Here is a 26,704-nt window from a genome sequence, read left to right as displayed (position 1 = left end):
ATACACACCTGGCTATACATGATGCTTGTATAGTTTGTACCTTACACATACCTGCCTATACATGAAGCGTGTATGGTTTATACCATATGCTTGCATACTGTATGCCTTACACACACCTAGCTATATATGCTGCTTTTATACTTAATACATCACACACTCCTAACTATTCTTCATAAAGTTGTTTGCACGATTTTGAATTTACAGACATCTGATTATCCCTGATACACTCGCTACACCTACCTTTGTATGATACAGTTACCTGTAATGTCTCTACTTTAGACACATCTAGCAATACATGATACATTTACTTGTATAACTTTTACCTTACACACACTTACCTCTACATGATACAGTCGTTTGTGATGACTGTACTTTTCATAAACCTGACTAAATATTATACAGTTACATTTATACTTTATACGTTACACACACCTGGCAATACGTGACACACCTGGCAATACGTGCTTGTATTGTCTATACCTTACATACATCTGCCTATACATGATACAATTACTTGACAAGTCTATACCTTTCGCACTCCTAACTATACATGATGCATTTATTGTAAGTTTATAACGTACGCACACATGCCTATACTTGATGCAGTTGCTGGTATAATTTATACATTACACACACCTGGCGATATCTTTTTTGTTTCTTCAGCCGATACCTTACAAATACCTGGCTATACCTGATACAGTACATGTAAAGTCTATATGTTTCACACATCTAGCTATACTTAGTGCAGTTACTCATATAGTTTATAGCTTATACATACCTGGCTATACTTGATGCAGTTACTGATACACTTGAAACCTAACACACACACACACCTGGATATACTTGATGCTTGTGTAGTCTATAACTTGTACTCATATGGCTATACTTGATGCTTGTGTAATTCATACCTTAAACACACCCGGCTTTAAGTAATGATTGTGCAGCTTATACCTTAATACACCTGGCATACTTGATGGCTGTGTAGTTCATACCCTACAGACACCCGGCTATCTTGATGCTTGTGTAGTTCATGTCTTATACGCACCAGGCATTTCATGATGCAGTTAGTTGTACAATTTATACTTTACACACAAACACCTAGTTTATCCCTGAGGACATAGGAGAAAGAATTTTACCCATGTATTCCCTGTGTTTCATAGACGGGGACTAAGTGGGGAGGAAGAGAGGCTGGAAACCCTCCTCTTTGATTTTCAGTTTCTAAAACTCAAAAGAGAAGGAGCCAAACAGGTAGTGTTCATCCTCCTCGAAGGCTCAGACTGGGATGTCTGAACGTGTGTGGATGTAACCAAGAAGAGAAGACAGGAGAGATAGGAGAGGAAAGAAACCTGAATGTTTTGGCTCTGAGTTGAACAACGTTCAAGGGTAAAGGTGAAGAATGATTAGGGTTTGTCTTAGGGATAAAGTAAGTAAAGAAGTTAGTGTGACGGCAAGAACTAAGGAAGGGGTAGCACTACTTCTCAAGCAGGAGTTGTGGAAATGTGTGAGTATTGAAGTGAGTTCCAGAATGATGTGAGTAAAAATGAAGCCAGTTGCCAGAGATTGGTGGTTATTAGTACATAGCACCTGACCAAAAGAAGGAGGATGAGAGGCATGTGATTTGGAAAAAGATCAGTGAGTGTCGGCAGTTTTCATGATAGAGATTGGGTGTTAGTAATGAGTTAAATGCGAGAGTCAATTAAGTGGCAATTGAGGATATGACTTGAGGACATAGGACATTCTGTGAGGTAAAAAGAGTGCTGAACAGCTTGTAGAGTTGTATGCTGAAAGAGGACTAGTGACTGGGAATACCTGATTTAAAAAGAGGGACATACATAAGCATACATAGGTGAGCTGGAACGATGAGAACAGGGGATAGGCATGTAGAATAATGACAGGGCAGGTGATAGGATATCTGACTATTATCTGGCAGAGGCAAGTGTAAAAACTCATAGAAGTTTTCGGAAAAGAGAAAACAATATGCACGAGAAGAGGGTAGTGAAGGTAAATGAGCGAGGAAACTAGGCGTGAGTGAAGAAGTACCACGAGAGATTGGGTGAAGAAGGGCAGAAGGTGAGAGTAAACAAAGCAAAAGGAGTACTGGATAAGTGTCATTAGATTAGTGTTCCAATAATGTTATTTTTAAGAGTCACAAGTTAGATGTTCTTCATGGAACAGTGTCATAAGATCGGTGTTCTAATAATGTTAATGATAAGAGTGACAATAGTTAGAGAAATGTATGTCTAGTGTGAGAACCATGGAGGTGTCGTAGATATAAACATTACCAAGTCCTCAGCATGTTGGCTAGGGAAAGAAACTTCCTCTTCATGTAATGGTTTATTATAGATGGCAGGGTAAAAGGCCTCACGCCCCCCCTCCCCCAACCCTCTCTCGACTTAGAAGCACCAAATGCAGGAGGTGGTTATGGTAATGAGCCGTTAGCCTCAGTTAAGTAATCGGGTCGTCCATAAATAGTTAGGTAATTGGTACAACACAAGTAGCATCCCGATAACATACAAGTGTAGTATCCCGGTAAGGTACAAGTGTAGTATCCCGGTATGACACAAGTGTAGTATCCCGGTATGACACAAGCGTAGTATCCCGGTATGACACAAGCGTAGTATCCCGGTATGACACAAGCGTAGTATCCCGGTATGACACAAGCGTAGTATCCCGGTATGACACAAGCGTAGTATCCCGGTATGACACAAGCATAGTATCCCGGTATGACACAAGTGTAGTATCCCGGTAAGGTACAAGTGTAGTATCCCGGTATGACACAAGTGTAGTATCCCGGTATGACACAAGCGTAGTATCCCGGTATGACACAAGCGTAGTATCCCGGTATGACACAAGCGTAGTATCCCGGTATGACACAAGCGTAGTATCCCGGTATGACACAAGTGTAGTATCCCGGTAAGGTACAAGTGTAGTATCCCGGTAAGGTACAAGTGTAGTATCCCGGTATGACACAAGTGTAGTATCCCGCTGGTAAATACAACATTATCATCTCCTTTGTCCTGACTTAGAGACACAGCGCGGGCAAAAGTGGCCTCTGCCTCTTACCTTCATAGTTATGGGCTGGCCGTTCTGCTGCTCTAAGTACTCCATCAACTCCGTGACCTCCTCCATTATCATGGGTTCGTAGCTGGTCTTACCGAAGCCCAGGTCACGCAGGTGATGCAGTAGGAACCTTCGCTGTTCCTGCCACTTGTTACCAGACGACCCCTTGATGCCTGTAACAGTTCAAGTTCATGTGTATATACGGATGAACACTATATATCTATGTCAAGGTGTAAATGTTAACTTTCTATCTGTGAAGGTATATACTTCACACTCTATCTATGTGAAGTATATACACTTGTTAACACTATTTATACACAATGTGACAGTATACACATGTTAGCACTATATTCATATCAAGATATACACTTTATCTATGTTAAGGTGGACATGTTAAAGATATAGCCATGTGAAGGTATAGATAGGTTAAAGCATTATCTATGTGAAGGTGTACACTTTAACACTCTATCTATGGGAAAAAATATACACATTAACACTGTATCTATGTGAAGGTATATACACTTTAACGCTACATCTATGTGGGCGAATGCATATGTTAACACTATATCTCTGTGAAAGTATATACATGCTAAAACTATAAACATGTGAAGTACACATATGTTGAAAAGTGTATATGAAGATATACACTTAACTAATAACATGGTATATTTGTGAAGATATTATATGTTAACACTTAATTCTATGTGAATGTATTCACATATATCATACTTAATCACTGTTTCCCACGTCAACGAGACAGAGCCAGCTAAACAGACGAAGAATGGCCCTTCAACTTATACACAAATACACACACACACACACACACATATATATATATATATATATATATATATATATATATATATATATATATATATATATATATATATATATATATATATATATATATATACCCGGTATACCACATCGTTCCAATTCACTCTATTCCCTGCACGCCCTTAAGGCCACACCTGAAATAGCACCCTCCTCCCCCGCGCGCGCGATATAGTGCTAGGAAAGACAATAAAAGCCACATTCGTTCACACTCAGTCTCTAGCTGTCATGTATAATGCACCGAAACCACAGCTCCCTTTCCACATCCAGGGCCACAAAACATTCTATGGTTTACCCCAGACGCCTCACATGCCCTGGTTCAATCCATTGACAGCACATCGACCGCGGTATACCACATCGTTCCTATTCACTCTATTCCTTGCACGCCATTCACCCTCCTGTATGTTCAGGCCCTCATCGCTCAAAATCTGTTTCACTCCATCCTTCCACCTCCAATTTGGTCTCCCACTTCTCCTCGTTCCCTCCATCTCTGACAAACATATCCTCTTTCTCAACCTTTCCTCACTCATTCTCTCCATGTGACCAAACCATTTCAATACTCACTTTGTTACGAACTCAATACTTATTCGGGCAAGGTCGCCAGTAACATATATATGTTACAAATACTATACTGATCCTTGTCTCTGCAAGGACGTTAGATTTGTTATATTGCACAACTCAGGATAATGCTATCTTAACGTTATGGGATTAAAACAAACACCAGGGTTAGAATTACTTATAATAAAAGAATTCAAATGTACAAGGTGAATACATAAATCAGGCATGAATCATTTACGTTAACACTGAACATGAGTTTAACATTGAACATGAGTTAACATTCCAGATAAGATTTCAAACCAGGAGATCTCTTTCCTTTATGACACTTTGTTCGATAACATTACACTTAGTTAGACCTGACGTGACACAGTAAACATCATCGTTACACTTAGCTAAACCTAATGTAACACAGTAAACATCATCGTTACACTTAGCTAAACCTAATGTAACACAGTAAACATCATCGTTACACTTAGCTAATCCTGACGTGACACAGTAAACACCTCACAAACTAGGGCAGCGGTGGCTACGGGGTTCGAGACAGGGAAAGCCTACATTACCTTGCTGGGCTCGGGACTGCTGAAGGAATCGACTCCCAGACGATCGTCTGAGGCTTCTGTCTGAAGCACCAGCAAGGCAGGAAAAGCTAGCCACGCCTTGACCCGCCACTATGGCTACGATAGGTCAGAATGACACAATTGCCCTTGATAGGTCAAAAGACTGATTGTCACGCCCTCATCTTGACGTGACTGGCTGAAGGAGGCCTAGGGTCCGGCCCACATATGGCGTGAATTCAAAATCCTTTGTTCCCTTGTCCACGACAGCAGCGAACGTACGGGATGACATAACCCGCAGCTGGCCCCACGCTTGACCTGACGCCTCTGATGAGGGTTCGGGTGCTCGAGGACTGGTCAACATCTGCTTCATCACAGAATTACTAAGACAAATGACACGGTCAGGGAAGTGAGGTCCGAGCCGATAGCAACAACACCCTACACAAAGGCACACCATACACAAAGACACACCATACACATACAAACGAACATGTGGGCACATACACCATGTTCGTAACAACTTCTGCTCTCTCAACCACATTATTGTCATTACTGCACATCATTCTTACCCTTTCATTACTAACTCCATCAAACAATTTCGCACGACTTATTGTCCTCGAACATTTCATTTCCAACATATCCACCCTCCTCCGCACAACCCTATATATAGCCCACGCCTCGCAACCACATAACGTTGTTGGAACCACTTTTCCTTAAAACATACCCATTTTTGCTTTCCGAAATAATGTTCTCGCCTTCCACACATTCTTCAACGCTCCCAGAACCTTCACCCCCTCCCCCACCCTGTGACTCACTTCCGGTTCCATGGTTCCATCCGCTGACAAATCCATCCTCAGATATCAATAACACTTCACTTCCTCCAGTTTTTCTCCATTCAAACTTACCTCCCTCTTAGCTTGTCCTTCATCCCTACTGTACCTATCAGCCTTGCTCTTATTCACATTTACTCTCAGTTTTCTTTCAGACACCAGCTTCCACAGTTTCTCACCCGAACCAATCACTTTCCTCTCTTCCTACTCATACACATGCCGTACTTCCTCGATAAAAACTTTTCACTGCTTCTGGCAACCTGCCTCCCACACCATATATTCTTAATACCTTTCATAGAGCATCTCTATCAACTTTATCATATGCCTTCTCCAGATCCATAAATGCTACATACAAATCTATTTGTTTTCCTAAGCATTTATCACATACATTCATCAAAGCAAACACCTGATCCACACATCCTCTACCACTTCTGAAATCACACTGCTCTTCCCCAATCTGATGCTCTGTACATGTCTTCACCCTCTCAATCAATACCCTTCCATAAAATTTTCCAGGAATACTCAGCAAACTTATACCTCTATAATTTGAGCACTCACCTTTATCCCCTTTGCCTTTGTACAATGGCACTATGCATGCATTCCGCTAATCCTGAGGCACTTCACCATGAGCCATACATACATTAAATATCCTTACCAACCAGTCAACAACACGGTCACCTCTTTTTTTTAATAAATTCTACAGCAATACCATCCAAACCCACCACCTTGCCTGCTTTCATCTTCCGCAAAGCTTTTACTACCTCTTCTCTGTTTACCAAATCATTCTCCCTAACCCTCTCACTTCGCACACCACCTCGACCAAAAATTGATATGCATGCGAAAGAGAGACTTTTGGATGTTAATGTACTGAGAGGTGCAAATGGAGGGATGTCTGATCATTATCTTGTGGAGGCAAAGGTGAAGATTTGTAGAGGTTTTCTGAAAAGAAGAGAGAATGTTGGGGTGAAGAAAGTGGTGAGAGTAAGTGAAATTGGGAAGGAGACTTGTCTAGGGAATACCAGGAGAGACTGAGTGCAGAATGGAAAAAGATGAGAGCAAAGGACGTAAGGGGAGAGGCGAAGGGATGGGATGTATTTAGGGAAGCGGTGATGGCTTGCGCAAAAGATGCTTGTGGCGTGAGAAGAGTGGAAAGTGGGCAGATTAGAAAGGGTAGTGAGTGGTGGGATGAAGAAGTAAGATTGTGAAAGTGGGTAGATTATCAAAGTGGGTAAGATTATTAAAGGGGGTAAGATATCAAATTCTAATATCATGAACAATGTAGATTTAGTAAATAAGCTTAACAATGTCAATGCTGATTTTGATTTTTGAAACAAAATTACCAAATGATATCTTACCCCTAATGCAATTTGGTTTAGGTACGTAGATGATGTTCTTTGTGTTTGGCCAACAAATGAAAATTTACAAATATTTCTCTCCTTAACAATTTAGTACTTTCCATCAAATTTACCGTAGAAAATGAAAATAATGGTGTGTTACCCTTTTTAGATTGCATGATCCATAGGCAAAGAAACAAGTTTAAGTTTAGCATATACAGAAACCCTACCAATGTATGCTCATCCATCCATTATTACTCATCTCAACATGAAAGAGTTAAATTATCATCATTTCAATCTATGTTCCTTAGGGCATTACGTATTAGCAGTCCAGAGTTTATTGATGATGAGTTTGAGAAGATAGATTCTATTGGATTTAAGTTAGCAAAGAAATCAATTTATAGAGTTGAGCCCAAACCTCCCATTGACACCAAGAATCTTTTAGTTCTCCCTTTTGATAGAGATTTTACTTTACATCCCATGTTGTTTAAATCCTTATGTAAATGTTGCCTTCGGCAATATTAATACTATAAAGAATATCTTAATCAGGAATTCACCAGAAAATTCCCCATGGGTGCATCTCTAAAGTGCCATGTAGAAATTGTAATAAGTTTTATGTTGGGCAGACTGGTAAGGATCTTTCTGTTAGACTTAAGCAACATAAATATAGTATAAGAGCGGGACAAGAATCAAATGCCTTGTTTGATCACATTAAGAACTATGATCATTGTATTGACTGGAGAAAGGCCATCTCAGTTATTATCTCTAACTCTATTACCACGAGAAATATCATTGAGTCTTGTATTATTAAATACACAAAGAATTATAATCTTACTATTAGGGGGAGGGGGATGTTTTAACAGGTAGTGATGAAATAAAGAGGAGATCGAGTGAGTATTTTGTTGGGTGTTTTGGTCGGGGTGGTGTGCGAAGTGAGAGAATCAGAGAGAGTGGTTTGCTCAAGGAAGAGGTCGTGAAAGCCTTGGGGAAGATGAAATCCGGCAAGACGACCGGTTTGGATGGTAGTGCAGTCGAATTTGTTAAGAAAAGGGGTGACTGTTTTCCTGATTGGTTGGTAAAGATATTCAGTGTATGTATGGATCATGGTGAAGTGCCTGAGGATTGGCGAAACACATGTATAGTGCCATTGGACAAAGGCAAAGGGGATAAAGGTGAGTGTTCAAACTACAGAGACAAAAGTTTGTTGAGTATTCTTGGGAAATTATATGGGAGGGTATTGACTGAGAGGGTGAAGGCATGTACAGAGCACCAGATTGGGGAAGAGCAGTGTGGCTTCAGAAGTGGTAGAGGATGTGTGGATCAGGTGTTTGCTTTGAAGAATGGGTGTGAAAAATACTTAGAAAAACAGATGGATTTGTATGTAGCATTTATGGATCTGTAGAAGGCATATGATAGAACTGATAGAGATGGTTTTTGGAATGTCTTAAAAGTATGTGGTGTGGAAGGTAAGCTGCTAGAACCAGTGAGAAGTTATAGGAAGAGAGAAGGGTGTTTGGTTCCTAGTGAAGGTCGGTCAGCGGCAGGGGTGTGTGATGTCCCCTTGATTATTTAATTTGTTTATGAATAGGGGTGGTTAGGAAGGTAAATGCAAGTGTTTTGGAGAGAGGGCGAGTATGCAGTCTGTTAATGATGAGAAGACTTGGGAAGTGAGTCAGTTGTTGTTCACCGATGACACAGCAGTGGTGGCTGATTCGAGTGAGAAACTGCAGAAGTTGGTGACTGTGTTTGTAAATTTGTCTGAAAAGAGAAAGTTGAGAGTAGATGTGAATAAGAGCAAGGTTATTATGTTCAGCAGGGTTAAGGGGGAAGTTAGGCAGTGAGTTTCAATTGAGAAAAATTGGAGAAAGTGAAGTGTTTTAGATTTGTGGGAGTGGACGTAGCAGAAAGTAGAACCATGGAAGTGGGAGTGAGTCATAGGGTGGGGGAGAGTGCGAAGGTACTGGGAGCGATGAAGAAAGAGAGAATGAAATCTCGGAGACGAAAATGGGTATGTTTGACAGAATAGTTGCTCCTACAGACAGAGTTGTGCGGAGAAGGGTGGATGTGTTGGAAATGAAATGTTTAAGGACAATATGTGGTGAACGGAGGTTTGATCGAGTAAATAATGAAAGGGTAAGAGAGATGTGTGGTAATAAAAAGAATGTGGTTGAAAGAGCAGATGAGGGTGTGTTGAAATGGTTTGGACATATGGAGAGAATGAGTGAGGAAAAATTGACAAAGAGGATATATGCGTCAGAGGTTAAGGGAACTAGGTGGAAGGATAAGTGAAAATGATTCTGAGCGGTCGGGGCCTGAACATGCAGGAAGATGAGAAGCGATATACATAAGTATACAAATGTAAGTAGGAGAGATGGCCAGAGAGCGTTATTGGATTACGTGTTAATTGATAGGCGTGTGAAAGAGATACTTTTGGATGTTAATGTGCTAAGAAGGGCAGCTGCAGGAATGTCTGATTATTATCTTGTGGAGGCAAAGGTGAAGATTTCTAGAGATTTTCAGAAGATAAGAGAGAATGTTGGGGTGAAGAGAGTGGTGAGAGTAAGTGACCTTGGGAAGGAGACTTGAGTGAGGAAGTACCAGGAGAGATTGAGTGCAAAATGGCAAAATGTGAGAGCAAATGACGTAAGGGGAGTGGGGGAGGAAAGGGATGCATTTAGGGAAGCAGTGATGGCTTGCGCAAAAGATGCTTGTTGCATGAGAAAGATGGGAGGTGGGCAGATTAGAAAGTAAGATTGTTAAGTGAAAGAGAAGAGAGGGACGTTTGGACGATTTTTGCAGGGAGGTAGCGCCAAAACTGGGAGATGTATAAATGAAAAAGGCAGGAGGTCAAGAGAAAGCTGCAAAAGGTGTAAAAGAGAGCAAATGAGAGTTGGAGTGAGAGAATATCATTAAATTTTTGGGACAATAAAAGAATGTTTCGGAAGGAGGTAAATAAAGTGCTTAAGACAAGAGAACAAATGGGAACATAGGTGAAGGGGCTAATGGGGAGGTAATAACTAGTGGTGAAGTGAGAAGGAGGAGTGAGTACTTTGAAAGTTTGTTGAATGTGTTTGATGATCGAGTGGCAGATATAGGGTATTTTGGTCAAGGTGGTGTGTGAAATGAGAGGGTCAGGTAGAATGGTTTGGTAAACAGAGAAGAGGTTGTGAAAGCTTTGCGGAACATGAAAGCCGGCAAGGCGGAGGGCTTGGATGGTATTGCAATGGAATTTATTAAAAAGGGGGTGACTGTGTTGTTGATTGTTTGGTAAGGATATTCAATGCATGTATGTATGGTTCATGGTGAAGTGCCTGAGCATTGGCGGAATACATGCATAGTGCCATTGTATAAGGGAAAGGGGATAGAGGTGAACGATCAAATTACAGAGGTATAATTTTGTTAAGTATTCCTGGGAAATTATATGGGAGGGTATTGAATGAGGAGGTAAAGGCATGTACAGAGCATCAGATTGGGGAAGAGCAGTGTGCTTTGAAAAGTGGTGAAGGATGAGTAGATCAGATGTATGATTTGAAGAATGTATGTAAGAAATACTTAGAAAAAAAGATGGATTTGTATGTAGGATTTATGGTTCTGGAGAAGGCATATGATATTGTTGATAGAGATGATTTGTGTAAGGTACTAAGAATATATGGTGTGGGAGATAAGTTGCTAGAAGCAGTGAAAAGTTTTTATCAAGGATGTAAGGCATGTGTACGAGTAGGGAGAGAGGAGATTAATTGGTTCCCAGGGAATGTCGCATTACGGCAGGGGTGTGTGATGTCTCCATGGTTGCTTTATATGTTTATGGATGGGGTGGTTAGGGAGGTAAATGCAAGAGTTTTGGAGAGGGGCAACTATGCACTCTGTTGTGGATGAGAGTGCTTAGGAAGTGAGTCAGTTGTTGTTCGCTGATGATACAGCGCTGGTGGCTAATTCGAGTGAGAAACTGCCTAAGTTGATGATTGAGTTTGGTAAAGTCTGTAAGAGAAGAAGGCTGAGAGTAAATGTGAATATGAGCAAGGTTATTAGGTACAGCAGGGTTAAGGGACAAGATAACTAAGAGATACGTTTGAATGGAGAAAAACTGGAGGAAGTGGTGTTTTAACTATCTGGGAGTGGATTTAGCAGCGGATAGAACCATGGAAGCGGAAGTGAGTCACAGTGTGGATAAGAAGGCGAAAGTTCTGGGAGCGTTGAAGAATGTATGGAAGGTGAGAACGGTATCTCGGAGAGCAAAAGTGGGTACGTTTGAAGGAATAGTTGTTCAAACAAAGGTATATGGTTGCGAAGCATGTGCTATAGATAGGGTTGTGCAGAGGAGGTTGGATGTGTTGGAAATGAGATGTCTGAGGACAATATATTGTGTGAGGTAATGAAAGGGTAAGAGACATGTGTGGTAATAAAAAGAGTGTGGTTGAGAGAGCAAAAGAGGGTGTGTTGAAATGGTTTGGTCACATGGAGAGAATGAGTGAGGAAAGATTGTCAAAGTGGATATATGTATTAGAGGTAGAAGGAACGAGAAGCAGGAGACCAAATTGAAGGTGGAAGGATGGAGTGAAAAAGATTTTGAGCGATTGGGGCCTGAACATACAGGAGGATGAAAGGCGTGCAAGGAATAGAGTGAATTGGACTGATGTGTTATACAGGAGTCGACGTACTGTCGGTGGACTTATCAGGGAATGTGAAACGTCTGGGGTAAACACTGGAAATTTCTATGAGGAATGGATGTGGAAAGGAGCTGTGGTTTCGTTGCATTTCACATGAGAGCTAGAGACTGAGTGTGAGCGAATGTGGCCTTTGTTGTCTTTCCTTAGCGCTACCTCGCGGGAGGGGGGTGGGGGATGATATTTCATGTGCGGCAGGGTGGCGACGGGAATGAATGAAAGGAACAAGTATAGATATGTAAATGTGTATATATGTATATGTCTGTGTATGTATATGTATGTATACATTGATATGTATAGATATGCATGTGTGTGAATCAACGTTTACATATATATATATATATATATATATATATATATATATATATATATATATATATATATATATATATATATATATATTTCTATTATTATTATTATTTTGCTTTGTCGCTGTCTCCCGCGTTTGCGAGGTAGCGCAAGGAAACAGACGAAAGAAATGGCCCAACCCACCCCCATACACATGCATATACATACACGTCCACACACGCAAATATACATACCCATACATCTCAATGTACACACATATAAACACACACAGACACATACATATATACACATGCACACAATTCACACTGTCTGCCTTTATCCATTCTCATCGCCACCTCGCCACACATGGAATAACATCACCCTCCCCCCTAATGTGCGCGAGGTAGCGCTAGGAAAAGACAACAAAGGCCCCATTCGTTCCAGCTGTCATGCAATAATGCCCGAAACCACAGCTCCCTTTCCACATCCAGGCCCCACACAACTTTCCATGGTTTACCCCAGACGCTTCACATGCCCTGATTCAATCTTTGACAGAACGTCGACCCCGGTATACCACATCGATCCAATTCACTCTATTCCTTGCCCGCCTTTCACCCTCCTGCATGTTCAGGCCCCGATCACTCAAAATCTTTTTCACTCCATCTTTCCACCTCCAATTTGGTCTCCCACTTCTCCTCGTTCCCTCCACCTCCGACACATATATCCTCTTGGTCAATCTTTCCTCACTCTTTCTTTCCATGTGACCAAACCATTTCAAAACACCCTCTTCTGCTCTCTCAGCCACACTCAACCATCACGCACCCCTACCGCAAAACAACATTCACTGAGAACCAATCACTTTCCTCTCTTTCTACACGTACACATGCCTTACTTCCTCGATGAAAACTTCTCACTGCTTTTGAGAACTTGCCTCCTACACCATATATTCTTAATACCTTCCACAAAGCATCTCTATGAACTCTGTGATATGTCTTCTCCAGATCCATAAATGCTACATACAAATCCATTTGCTTTTCTAAGTATTTCTCACAAACATTATTCAAAGCAAACACCTGATCCACACATCCTCTACCACTTCAGAAACCATACTGCTCTTCCCCAATCTGATGCTCTGTACATGCTTTCACCCTCTCAATCAATACCCTCCCATATGATTTCCCAGGAATACTCAACAAACTCAACAATTTAGTACCTTCTATCAAATTTACTGTAGAAAATGAAAATAATGGTATGTTACCATTTTTAGATTGCATGATCCATAGACAAGGAAGCAAGTTTAAGTTTAGCATATACAGAAAACCCACCAATGTACGCTCATATATCCATTATCACCCACCTCAACATGACAGAGTTAAATCATCATCATTTCAATCTATGTTCCTTAGGGCATTACGTATTTGCAGTCCAGAGTTTATTGATGATGAGTTTGCGAAGATATATTCTATTGGATCTAAGTCAAAGTACCCTAGATCTTTCATTGATAAATCCCTTAAATTAGCAAAGAAATCATTTTATAGAGTTGAGCCCAAACCACCCATTGACACCAAGAATCTTTTAGTTCTCCCTTTTAATAATAATTTCACTTTGCTTCCAATGATGCTTATATCCTTTAATGTACATGTTGCCTTTAGCAACAATGATACTATAAAGAATATCTTATTCAGGAATTCACTAGAAAATTCTCTTGGATGCATCTATAAAGTGCCTTGTGGAAACTGTGATAAGTTTTATATTGGTCAGACTGGTAAGGATCTTTCTGTTAGACTTAAGCAACATGAATATAGTATAAGATCTGGACAAGAATCAAATGCCTTGTTTAATCACGTTAAAAACTATGATCATTGTATTGACTGGAGTAACGCCATCTCAGTTATTAACTCTAACTCTATTACCAAGAGAAATATCACTGAATCTTCTATTATGAAATACACAAAGAATTATAATCTTGCTATTAGTGATGGTCTATACAAACTAGATAACTTTATTGTTGATAAAATTTGTAAAATGGTAAGTTTATGAACGTGGGGCGAGGTGGCGACGGAAATGAATAAGGGCAGACAGTATGAATTATATACATGTGCATATATGTATTTGTCTATTTATGAGTATATATGTATACGTTGATATGTATAGGTATGTATATGTGCGTGTGTGGACGTGTATGTATATACATGTGTATGTGGATGGGTTGGGCCATTCTTCCGTCTGTTTCCTTGCGTTACCTCGCTAACGCGGGAGACAGCGACAAAGCAAAATAATATAATAATAAGATATATATATATATATATATATATATATATATATATATATATATATATATATATATATATATATATATATATATATATATATATATATATATATATATATATATTATTAGGTACAGTAGGTTGAGAGACAAGTCAATTGGGAGGTAAGTTTGAATGGAGAAAAACTGGAGGAAGTAAAGTGTTTTAGATATCTGGGAGTGGATCTGGCAGCGGATGGAACCATGGAAGCGGAAGTGAATCATAGGATGGGGGAGGGGGCGAAAATCCTGGGAGCCTTGAAGAATGTGTGGAAGTCGAGAACATTATCTCGGAAAGCAAAAATGGGTATGTTTGAAGGAATAGTGGTTCCAACAATGTTGTATGGTTGCGAGGCGTGGGCTATGGATAGAGTTGTGCGCAGGAGGTGGATGTGCTGGAAATGAGATGTTTGAGGACAATATGTGGTGTGAGGTGGTTTGATCGAGTAAGTAATGTAAGGTTAAGAGAGATGTGTGGAAATAAAAAGTGCGTGGTTAAGAGAGCAGATGAGGGTGTTTTGAAATGGTTTGGGCACATGGAGAGAATGAGTGAGGAAAGATTGACCAAGAGGATATATGTGTCGGAGGTGGAGGGAACGAGGAGAAGTGGGAGACCAAATTGGAGGTGGAAAGATGGAGTAAAAAAGATTTTGAGTGATCGGGGCCTGAACATGCAGGAGGGTGAAAGGCGGGTAAGGAATAGAATGAATTGGATCGATGTGGTATACCGGGGTTGACGTGCTGTCAATGGATTGAATCAGGGCATGTGAAGCGTCTGGGGTAAACCATGGAAAGTTGTGTGGGGCCTTGATGTGGAAAGGGAGCTGTGGTTTCGGGCATTATTGCATGTCAGCTAGAGACTGAGTGTGAACGAATGGGGCCTTTGTTGTCTTTTCCTAGCGCTACCTCGCACACATGAGGGGGGAGGGGGATGTTATTCCATGTGTGGCGAGGTGGCGATGGGAATGAATAAAGGCAGACAGTGTGAATTGTGTGCATGTGTATATATGTATGTGTCTGTGTGTGTATATATATATGTGTACATTTAGATGTATGGGTATGTATATTTGCGTGTGTGGACGTGTATGTATATACTTGTGTATGGGGGTGGGTTGGGCCATTTCTTTCGTCTGTTTCCTTGCGCTACCTCCCAAACGCGGGAGACTGCGACAATGCAAAATAAATAATAATAATGAAATTGAAATATATATATATATATATATATATATATATATATATATATATATATATATATATATATATATATATATATATATGTATATATATATATTCTTTGGCAGCATGACCTGGCATGGAATGATAAACTAGATACTTGACAGGTGACCCTGAAGTTCGCCTGGCTGTGATGAGACTGCTCTCTCGATAACCATATCAGTCTTGTTTCTGCATCAACACCTGCTCACCTGCTCACCTGGTACCTCAAGTATCATTCTTAAGAACATGATTCTTTCACATTACTAATCTCCCGCCATCCACTTGAGACATGTCGCTTTCTTCCTCTTGATGTTGCTCTTCCTGAGATTGTTCTTCATGACACTGCTTCTTAAGAAAATGTTCTTCATGACATGTTCCTTATGAAATGTTCTTCATGAGACCGTTCTTCATAAGATTGTTCTTATAACACTGTTACCCAAGAGAATGTTTTTTCATAAGATTGTTCTTCATAAGATTGTTCTCTGCAAGATTCTTCTTCATAAGATTGCTCTCTGTAAGATTGTTCTTCATAAGATTGTCTGCAAGATTGTTCTTCATAAGATTGTTCTCTGCAAGATTCTTCTTCATAAGATTGCTCTCTGTAAGATTGTTCTTCGTAAGATTGCTCTCTGTAAGATTGTTCTTCGTAAGATTGTTCTCTGTAAGATTGTTCTTCATACGATTGTTCTCTGCAAGATTCTTCTTCATAAGATTGCTCTCTGTAAGATTGTTCTTCGTAAGATTGTTCTCTGTAAGATTGTTCTTCATACGATTGTTCTCTGCAAGATTGTTCTTCATAAGATTGTTCTTCTCAATATCAGTCTTCTTTAGACTGTCCTTCTTGAGAGTGTTCTTCTTGTGGTTGTCCTTCATAAGATTGTTCTACTTGATATCGTTCATCATGATCTATCGATCATGATGACTTGCATATAGTCACCGTCTTACAGGTCATGATGACGTGCGTGTAATGCCACCCTGTACCTCGTAATGATATGTATTTAGTGAAGGAGAATTTACATGGTGTGAGCGAGGCAAAATTAACATTGTGTGGATTAAACAGAATAATACGTTGTGGATTTAGCAAAATTGATAGAGCGTGATTGAAGCTGAATCTATATGGTGTTAGTGAGGGAAAATCAATATGGTGTGGGTGAAGTAGAATCATTATGGTGTGAGTCGTCTCCTCTGACCTTAGGCGCGAGTGGACATGTTTTTCCTGAGCTGCTAGTTCACTGTTGTGATACGAAGAATGGCGCTTACTCCACGATTTAGCCGTCCTAGCTGTACCAGGAAATTCACCCGGAACTTGCTCATTAAAGCAGGTACGTGCATTTCTTGTCTGCACTTTGCTAGAAGAATTGCATAGAATTCAGGAAGAATAGTGAGGCATTAGAGAAACTAGATGTTAGAATGAATCAGTGGGAAAGTGAAGCGGGTCACGTTACTGCAGAAATAGTTGATGTACAGGAGTGACGAGGAAGGTTGAGAACTTAAAAGATAGATTGGTTTCTGGGGAGACGAAGATCATTTCAGGCAGGTCATTTCACTGGAAGCAGCATGAGAAGGTCCGGTGGGCGTGACGTGACGGAAGGGGTCAGCTGACGTCAGGGAACGAGACAGGTCCAGGGAAGCACTGCCGAGAGCTGCATGAGATCAGTTGTCAGGTGGAAGCAATGAACGAGGCGACCAGGAGGGCATAAAGTCTAGAGTAGGGAAAGTGTTCACATCGGCGGGAGCCCTACTGCCTCTACTACACATATACATACCAACAAAAAAGTCTCAGACATGTTTGAGAATATTCTGTTAACGCACGCGGTATACGTAACAAATTTTTTTGAAAATTACGATATAATTGGCATTATGGATTCTTGACTAGATATTAATATAAAGATTTTCTCGGTGAGTAAGGCATTACTGGGTACTAAGATATTAACAGTGATAGGGAAAAAAAATAATGCAGTGGTGTCTTGCTCTTCGTTGAAGCTTATCTAAATCCTCTGCTGAAAAATGCTGTTGCTGTTGCTACAATCGGTTTTATGTTTATAGAAGTCTTTCTACAGGTTGGTCACTGTAACATGTACTTATCGTATGCATGAAACGATACTGATATAGTAGACAACCCATATAATACTACAGAATAGTTCCCCAAGTTTTATGTTACAAATCTTACGATATGTATGACTGCACCCTGTATGAGTATGTTTCCATACGTCGTTATATCTTCCTCCTGATGTTATGTTTATCACACAAACGTCACTGGCTTCCTGTAATACTGACCATGTGATGGGAGGTCAACTTGTAAGAGGCATAGCATGATATATGACGTCAGGAAAAACGAGTCCAAAAGTAGACTTTTTCATCTAGTGTGGCGTGACTTTGGCTTGAGTGTGGTGGGAGTGTGGCTTGAGTGTGGTGGGAGTGTGGCTTGAGTGTGGTGGGAGTGTGGCTTGAGCGTGGTGGGAGTGTGGCTTGAGTGTGGTGGGAGTGTGGCTTGAGCGTGGTGGGAGTGTGGCTTGAGCGTGGTGGGAGTGTGTTAGGAGTGTGGCGTGAGTGTGGTGGGAGTGTGGCTTGAGTGTGGTGGGAGTGTGGCTTGAGTGTGGTGGGAGTGTGGCTTGAGCGTGGTGGGAGTGTGGCTTGAGCGTGGTGGGAGTGTGTTAGGAGTGTGGCGTGAGTGTGGTGGGAGTGTGGCTTGAGTGTGGTGGGAGTGTGTTAGAAGTGTGGCGTGAGTTTCGTGGGATTGTGGCTTGAGTGTGGTGAGAGTGTGGCTTGAGTGTGGTGGGAGTGCGATGAGAGTGTGGTGGGAGTGTGGCTTGAGTGTGGTGGGAGTGTGGCTTGAGTGTGGTGGGAGTGTGGCTTGAGTGTGGTGGGAGTGTGACTTGAGTGTGGTGGGAGTGTGACGTGAGTGTGGTGGGAGTGTGGCTTGAGTGTGGTGGGAGTGTGATGTGAGTGTGGTGGGAGTGTGGCTTGAGTGTGGCTTGAGTGTGGCTTGAGTGTGGTAGGAGTGTGGCTTGAGTGTGGTGGGAGTGTGGCTTGAGTGTGGTGGGAATGTGGCTTGAGCGTGGTGGGAGTGTGGCTTGAGTATGGTGGGAGTGTGGGTTGAGTGTGGTGGGAGTGTGGCTTGAGTGTGGTGGGAGTGTGACGTGAGTGTGGTGGGAGTGTGGCTTGAGTGTGGTGGGAGTGTGATGTGAGTGTGGTGGGAGTGTGGCTTGAGTGTGGTGGGAGTGTGACGTGAGTGTGGTGGGAGTGTGGCTTGAGTGTGGTGGGAGTGTGGCTTGAGCGTGGTGGGAGTGTGGCTTGAGTGTGGTGGGAGTGTGGCTTGAGTGTGGTGGGAGTGTGATGTGAGTGTGGTGGGAGTGTGGCTTGAGTGTGGTGGGAGTGTGACGTGAGTGTGGTGGGAGTGTGGCTTGAGCGTGGTGGGAGTGTGGCTTGAGCGTGGTGGGAGTGTGGCTTGAGCGTGGTGGGAGTGTGGCTTGAGTGTGGTGGGAGTGTGGCTTGAGTGTGGTGGGAGTGTGATGTGAGTGTGGTGGGAGTGCGGCTTGAGTGTGGTGGGAGTGTGGCTTGAGTGTGGTGGGAGTGTGGCTTGAGTGTGGCTTGAGTGTGGCTTGAGTGTGGTAGGAGTGTGGCTTGAGTGTGGTGGGAGTGTGGCTTGAGTGTGGTGGGAATGTGGCTTGAGCGTGGTGGGAGTGTGGCTTGAGTGTGGTGGGAGTGTGGCTTGAGTGCGGTGGGAGTGTGGCTTGAGTGTGGTGGGAGTGTGACGTGAGTGTGGTGGGAGTGTGGCTTGAGTGTGGTGGGAGTGTGGCTTGAGTGTGGTGGGAGTGTGATGTGAGTGTGGTGGGAGTGTGGCTTGAGTGTGGTGGGAGTGTGACGTGAGTGTGGTGGGAGTGTGGCTTGAGCGTGGTGGGAGTGTGGCTTGAGCGTGGTGGGAGTGTGGCTTGAGCGTGGTGGGAGTGTGGCTTGAGTGTGGTGGGAGTGTGGCTTGAGTGTGGTGGGAGTGTGATGTGAGTGTGGTGGGAGTGCGGGCTTGAGTGTGGTGGGAGTGTGATGTGAGTGTGGTGGGAGTGTGGCTTGAGTGTGGTGGGAGTGTGGCTTGAGTGTGGCTTGAGTGTGGCTTGAGTGTGGTAGGAGTGTGGCTTGAGTGTGGTGGGAGTGTGGCTTGAGTGTGGTGGGAATGTGGCTTGAGCGTGGTGGGAGTGTGGCTTGAGTGTGGTGGGAGTGTGGCTTGAGTGCTGTGGGAGAGTGGCTTGAGTGGGTGGGAGTGTGACGTGAGTGTGGTGGGAGTGTGGCTTGAGTGTGGTGGGAGTGTGGCTTGAGTGTGGTGGAAGTGTGGGTGGGCTTGGGAGTGAGGTGAGTGTGTGGAGTGTGCGTGAGTGTGAGTGGGTGTGGACTTGAGTGTGTGGGAGTGTGGCTTGAGTGTGGTGGGAGTGTGGCTTGAGTGTGGTGGAGTGTGACTTGAGTGTGGTGGGAGTGTGGCTTGAGTGTGGTGGGAGTGTGGCTGAGTGTGGTGGGTGAGTGTGGTGGGAGTGTGACGTGAGTGTGGTGGGAGTGTGGCTTGAGTGTGGTGGGAGTGTGGCTTGAGTGTGGTGGGAGTGTGACGTGAGTGTGGCTTGAGTGTGGCTTGAGTGTGGTGGGAGTGTGTTAGAAGTGTGGCGTGAGTGTGGTGGGAGTGTGGCTTGAGCGTGGTGGGAGTGTGGCTTGAGCGTGGTGGGAGTGTGGCTTGAGCGTGGTGGGAGTGTGGCTTGAGTGTGGTGGGAGTGTGGCTTGAGCGTGGTGGGAGTGTGGCTTGAGCGTGGTGGGAGTGTGGCTTGAGTGTGGTGGGAGTGTGGCTTGAGCGTGGCTTGAGTGTGACGTGAGTGTGGTGGGAGTGTGGCTTGAGCGTGGTGGGAGTGTGGCTTGAGTGTAGTGGTGGTCGTCACATGTTAGTTCGTAGTCGTAATAAGTAGTTCATAAAGTATGTCGAACATGTAAACAGTCGATAAGATTATTTTGCCGTGAAGATGAACTTTGAAATAACTTATCGAGTGCACTCAAGGCTATCATATTATACCTACTGACAATAATTCAATGTCCAATATCTGGCCAGCCGACATTTTGTGCTTCAAACCCATTTTGCCGTTTATCTTATTTGACTTAACGTGATATTACTTCATAATCTCTAACTAAACCCTAAGTATCATTAGAATCCTCAGATGAACACATACGAATCACGTGTCTTCACACGCAGCGACAAACATTTCCTTGGTCAAGATTATCTTGGCCGGGTAACACCATATATTTGTACTACAAGCAGCCGACACGATGCGATAATTAATTATCACTTTATTCAAACTAAAACTCACCAAGGTGTAAACTAAACTTCACCACAGAATAAACTAAACCTCACCACGGTGTAAATTAAACCTCACCACAGTATAAACTAAACCTCACCACAGTGTAAACTAAACTTCACCACAGTGCAAACTAAATCTCACAATAGTATAAACTAAACCTCACCACAGTACAAACTAAACCTCACTACAGTGTAAACTAAACCTCACCACAGTGTAAACTAAGCCTCATCACAGTGTAAACTAAACCTCACCACAGTACAAACTAAACCTCACCACCGTGTAAACTAAACCTCACCACAGTGTAAACTAAACCTCACCACAGTGTAAACTAAACCTCACCACAGTGTAAACTAAGCCTCACCACAGTGTAAACTAAGCCGCACCACAGTGTAAACTAAACCTCACCACAGCGTAAACTAAACCTCACCACAGTGTAAACTGAACCTCACCACAGTGTAAACTAAACCTCACCACGGTGTAAACTAAACCTCACCACAGTGTAAACTAAACCTCACCACAGTGTAAACTAAACCTCACCACAGTGTAAACTAAACCTCACCACAGTGTAAACTAAACCTCATCACAGTTTAAACTATACCTCACCACAGTATAAACTAACCTCACCACAGTACAAACTAAACCTCACTACAGTGTAAACTAAACCTCACCCCAGTGCAAACTAAACCTCATCATAGTGTAAACTAAACCTCACCACAGTGTAAACTAAACCTCACTACAGTGTAAACTAAACCTCACCACAGTGCAAACTAAACCTCATCACAGTGTAAACTAAACCTCACCACAGTGTAAACTAAACCTCATCACAGTATAAACTATACCTCACCAGAGTGTAAACTAAACCTCACCACAGTGTAAACATTGGTTTCTGATCATAAAACATCAGTTGGCCCAGTGCTGTGCTGACCCCACCGCTTCTGGCATCTCATCATACCAGTATACACATCACAACATCATAGACAACACCATATTTTTCTTTTTTGTGAAACATTACATGGAACACTTGATGCACTGCAAAATTATATAACTTTCTCACATCTTTTTATTCGTAAAAAAGCTCGACAACTTCTTGGCAAATCACAGTGAAAACAAAATGGTTAAGAAGCTATTCAAATGCCTCGTGTGCATACTGGATGGGTCGCACAACCTAACCCTTACAACAATCATGGCAGGTGAACAGGTCATCCTCGAGATGGTTAAATTTGCTTTTGTGGATGGAAGGAAGGACATGGCCGGTGTGTGTGTGTGTGTGTGTGTGTGTGTGTGTGTGTGTGTGTGTGTTCAATTATCATGGAATACTTCAGCATAAGCTGCGAATAAGATCCTAATTTACGATCAACGTCACTCTCAGCTTCTTTCTTTCGTCTTCTTTCTACATTTGTTTCGTAAAGTAATACGTTGTATGTGGAAGTCAGCTGTCAAGCGTCCTCCCCTCTCACCCCACACAACTCTTCCATCCCTACCTTGTTACCTTGTCGCCCCCACACACACTCCCGCTCCTCCGCCCCAAGTCACTAATGATACCTTGGAAGTAGCCAGTCGATCATACTCCCAGGGTTCACACCTCACGGAAAGAGAGGATTGACAACACTGACAGACCCAGTTGGCAGCAGAGGCGGCCGTACCAAAGAATCACTCTTAGGACCGGTTCTCCTTCTCATATACATTGGCACTGGGCAGCATCGTAAGAAATCGAAGTTCGCAGGCGATACTAAGCTAGGAGATAAATCTACAACAGGCTATTGAACGTTTGTAGTTTCAAACGTACATAGACAAACTGAAGGACTAGGCTCACGAGTGGCAGTTAATTTCAATATCGATACTCACAAAGTTTTACGTGTAGTCGAAATGGAAAGGTAAATTACAGTTTGAATTCTGTTGAACGGCAAAAGGTTTACGAGGAAAATTTTGGATGTAATAATCTCTGGTGATTTAAAGCCAAGCAGAGAGTGTACGAAAGTATTTAAGAAGTTGAACCAAAAATTCTTGGATTTATCGGTGGGGATATCGAATTCAAGTCCAGGGAAATTATCTTGACAAGTCACACTTGTGTCTCCATCATGAATATTGTGTTCAGTGTTGGTCACCTTACTTGAGGAAAGACAGACAGAATGGCAAGAGTTCAGAGACGAGCTATGAAGCTGATTCCCGGAGAATAGATCCTGAGAGGCGACGAAACGAGTTAGATTTATGTAGTTCAGAAATAGGCTGAGGTGTGAAATGATGAAGACATTCAAAATCATCAAAGGTCACGATACCCTCGATCCAGGGACATAGGGACATATTTGTCTGATTTCTTCAACAGTATTGTGAACATATGAAATTATTTACCAAGTACAGTGACTGTCACTATTACCACAGATATGCTTAAGAAAAGACATGATACATATTTCGCTTCAAACGCACGACTGACATTATCTACGCCTCCTTAGCTACATGAAAAGTTATGTCATCTATCTCAGATATGTACATACTTCTACTCTATGACTTTCACCACTTCTGCTATCACAAAGAACCCCGAAAAAACCCTATGGTTTATGGCCGTTTTAATTCCTTAGTAATATGGTGTGGACGAAGCAAAACTGATGTCATGTGGGTGAAGCAGAATTGATATAGTGTGGGTGGAGATGCATCAATAAGGTGTAGGTGAAGCAGGATAAATATGATGAGGGTGAAACAGAATAGATAGGGTGTGGATGAAGAAGAATTGATAAGCTATAGGTGAAGTAGAACCAATAAGGTGTGAATGAATCTATTTCTAATTGGTGTGGGGAGAAAAACATCAGTATTCTGTGAGCGAAGCAGAATCAATATGGTGTGGGTGAACTGAGCCAGTATGATATTGAGCAAGCAGAACTAATATGGTGTGAGATAGATAAAAACAATATGATGTGGGTTAAGCAAAATCAGTATAGTATTGATGAAGAAGAATCAATATGGTGCAGGTGAAGCACAATTTCTGTGCTGGTGAAGCAAAATTGGTATGGTGAGTGTGTAGCAGAATCAAAATGTTGTGGGTGTAGCAGAATTAATATGGTGCGAGTGAAGCAAAATTGATATGGTGCGGGTGATGTAGGATCAATACGGTGTGAGTGATGTAAGATCAATATGGTGTGGGTGAAGCAAAATTGATATTGTGAGGGTGAAGTAGGATCAATATGGTGTGGATGAAACAAAATTGATTTGGCATGGGTGAAGTAGGATCAATGTGATGTGGTTGAAGTAAGGCTGAAGCAGAATCAATATGAAGTAGATGAAGCAGAGATCATTAAGGTGCGGGTAGATGAACTAATATGATACAGGTCGAAGAAACTCAATATGACGTAGGTCAAGCAGAACCAACATGGTGTCGGTCAAGCAGAATCAGTATGGTGTGGGTGAAGCAGAAGCAATATGGTGTGGGTGAAACAGGCTCAGAGGTACGTCTGAGCCTGAAAATAAGCTGTATAAGTAGTTCCAAAACCCGGTAGGGCATCCAAGTAATGGCACACGAGATGATCTGGTGATCTTTGAATTCAATCATAGTGAACAATGTATCAGTTACTTGTTTGGTCTCCATGACATTTGTCTAGTTTAACTTGCTAGTCTCATTCATGGTGGGCGAAACCATAGACATTATGACATCTGTGGTAGATGATGTCTTAGACTTTATGACATCTGTGGTAGATGAAGTCTTAGACTTTATGACATCCATGGTAGATGAAGTCATAGACTTAATAACAGATCAATCATAACACCGGATCTTGAACTATGTGAACGGCATCTACAATTCATTCATCAGCTGGACATATCGTGTTCTGACATGCATCATTCTGAAAATTTTCATAATTAGTGGCTATTGCCTCTTCGTTTAGATACATTTAAATTGAAATACATGGATGTGAGACTTTCCGGGAGGAAGGAAATTCAGTCGATAGTTTAGCAATGAATTGTGAGTTGTAGCATAGATTTCCTGCATTACACCATAATGGTGATCTTCACTACATGTTACTCGTATACCGCTTCCTCCGATCTGGTATGTAAAGCGTTAGGTAAAATGACAGTGTCAAGAGGAAGAGGAGCTTCTGTGTACTGTATCTGTGACCAACACTGGCAAGCCTGTTATGTCCTCAGTTGAAACTGCATCCAGTATTTCCTAGGAAAACGGTCAGAGATAACCCTGACGACTCTCACACACATTATGGATCAAATTAAGAGTGTATCAGCATCAAGATAGGGAATGTAAAAGGAAGAGTGGTGGACGAGAGGTTCTGAAAACAAGATGAAAATGTGCGATTGACTGACCGAGATTGATGGAGCGACCTTCACTCAGCATGTAGTTCCTGGTGGCACTGAGGAGAAACTCAGCTCTGCCACTTGCCTCCTTCTTCGAGAACACTTCCCTCATGGTGGAGACACCGCTCACCAGCACCAACCTGTTGGAGACCATCATTATTCACTCTGCCTCCATTCATGTACTATGTTGGAGATCCTCATCAACACACTCTCCCTTCTCTCAGAAATTTTGTTGAAGGCCACCATCAACACTCACTAGCTCTTTTTTCACACATTATGTTACAGGCGACCGTCATCAGTCACTATCCCTTCTCTGACACATTATGTTGCAGCCGGCAATCAACACTCACTTTCCCTTCTCTCAGATATCATGTTGGAGGCGACCATCATCACTCACTATCCCTTCTCTGACACATTATGTTGGAGGCGACAATCAACACTCACTTTCCCTTCTCTCAGATATTATGTTGGAGGCAACCGTCATCACTCACTCTCCAATCTCTCACACACTATGTTGGAGCCACCATCAGCACTCACTAGCTCTTCTCTCACACATCATGTTACAGGCGACCGTCACAACTCACTATCCCTTCTCTCACACATTATGTTGGAAGCCACCATCATCACTCTCAAGATCCCTTCTCTCACACATTATGTTGGAGGCCACCATTAGCACTCACAATCCATTCTCTCACACATTATGTTGGAGGCGACCGTCAACATTCACTATCCCTTCTCTCAAACATTATGTTGGAGGCTACCATCAACACTCACCATCCCTTCTCTCACACATTATGGTGGAGGCGCCTCTCATCATTCAATATCCCTTCTCTCACACATTATATTGAAGGCCACCATCAACGCTCACGAACCATTTTCTCAATCATTATGTTGGAGGCCACCATCAACACTCACCATCTCTTCTCTCACACATTATGTAGGACACCACCATCACTATTCATTCTCTCATACATAATGTTGCAGACCACTATCAACACTAACTATGCCTTCTCTCACACATATGTTGGAGGCGACCGTCATCACTCACTATGACTTCTTTCATATATTATGTTGGAGGCCACCATCAACACTCAATATCCCTTCTCTCACACATTATGTTGGAGGCGACCGTTATCATTCATTAATCCGTCTCTTACACATTATGTTGGAGGCGACCATCATCACTCACGATTCCTTCTCTCACATTTGATGTTGGAGGCCCACCATCAACACTCACTATCAATTCTCTCACACATTATGTTGGAGGCCACCAACAACACTCACTATCCCTTCTCTCACACACTATGTTGGAGGCGACCGTCATCACTCACTAGCCCTTTTCTCATATATTAAGTTGAAGACGACCCTCATCACTCACTAGCCCTTTTCTCACGCATTTCATGTAGGAGGCAACGGTAATCACTCACTATGCCTTCTCT

At 42.4% G+C, this 26,704-nt stretch overlaps 1 protein-coding gene and 1 long non-coding RNA gene across 2 annotated transcripts in view; both read right to left on the bottom strand.

Annotated features, from left to right (window-relative positions):
* Positions 1–26,704, bottom strand: part of LOC139759415 (cytochrome P450 2J3-like) — a 150,468-nt gene that overhangs the window by 47,249 nt on the left and 76,515 nt on the right. Inside the window, 2 exon segments of the mRNA XM_071681507.1 lie at positions 3,064–3,233; positions 25,275–25,405. Of these exon segments, the coding sequence (XP_071537608.1) occupies positions 3,064–3,233; positions 25,275–25,405 (301 nt within the window).
* Positions 4,620–5,812, bottom strand: LOC139759677 (uncharacterized). The gene is made up of 2 exons (XR_011715126.1): positions 4,893–5,812; positions 4,620–4,850 (listed from the first exon to the last, which is right to left on the bottom strand). It is a non-coding gene; the product is annotated as an uncharacterized lncRNA (long non-coding RNA).

Source organism: Panulirus ornatus, chromosome 33, assembly GCF_036320965.1.
Source record: "Panulirus ornatus isolate Po-2019 chromosome 33, ASM3632096v1, whole genome shotgun sequence".
NCBI classification, from domain to species: domain Eukaryota; kingdom Metazoa; phylum Arthropoda; class Malacostraca; order Decapoda; family Palinuridae; genus Panulirus; species Panulirus ornatus.
This window is presented reverse-complemented; position numbering and strand designations above follow the sequence as displayed.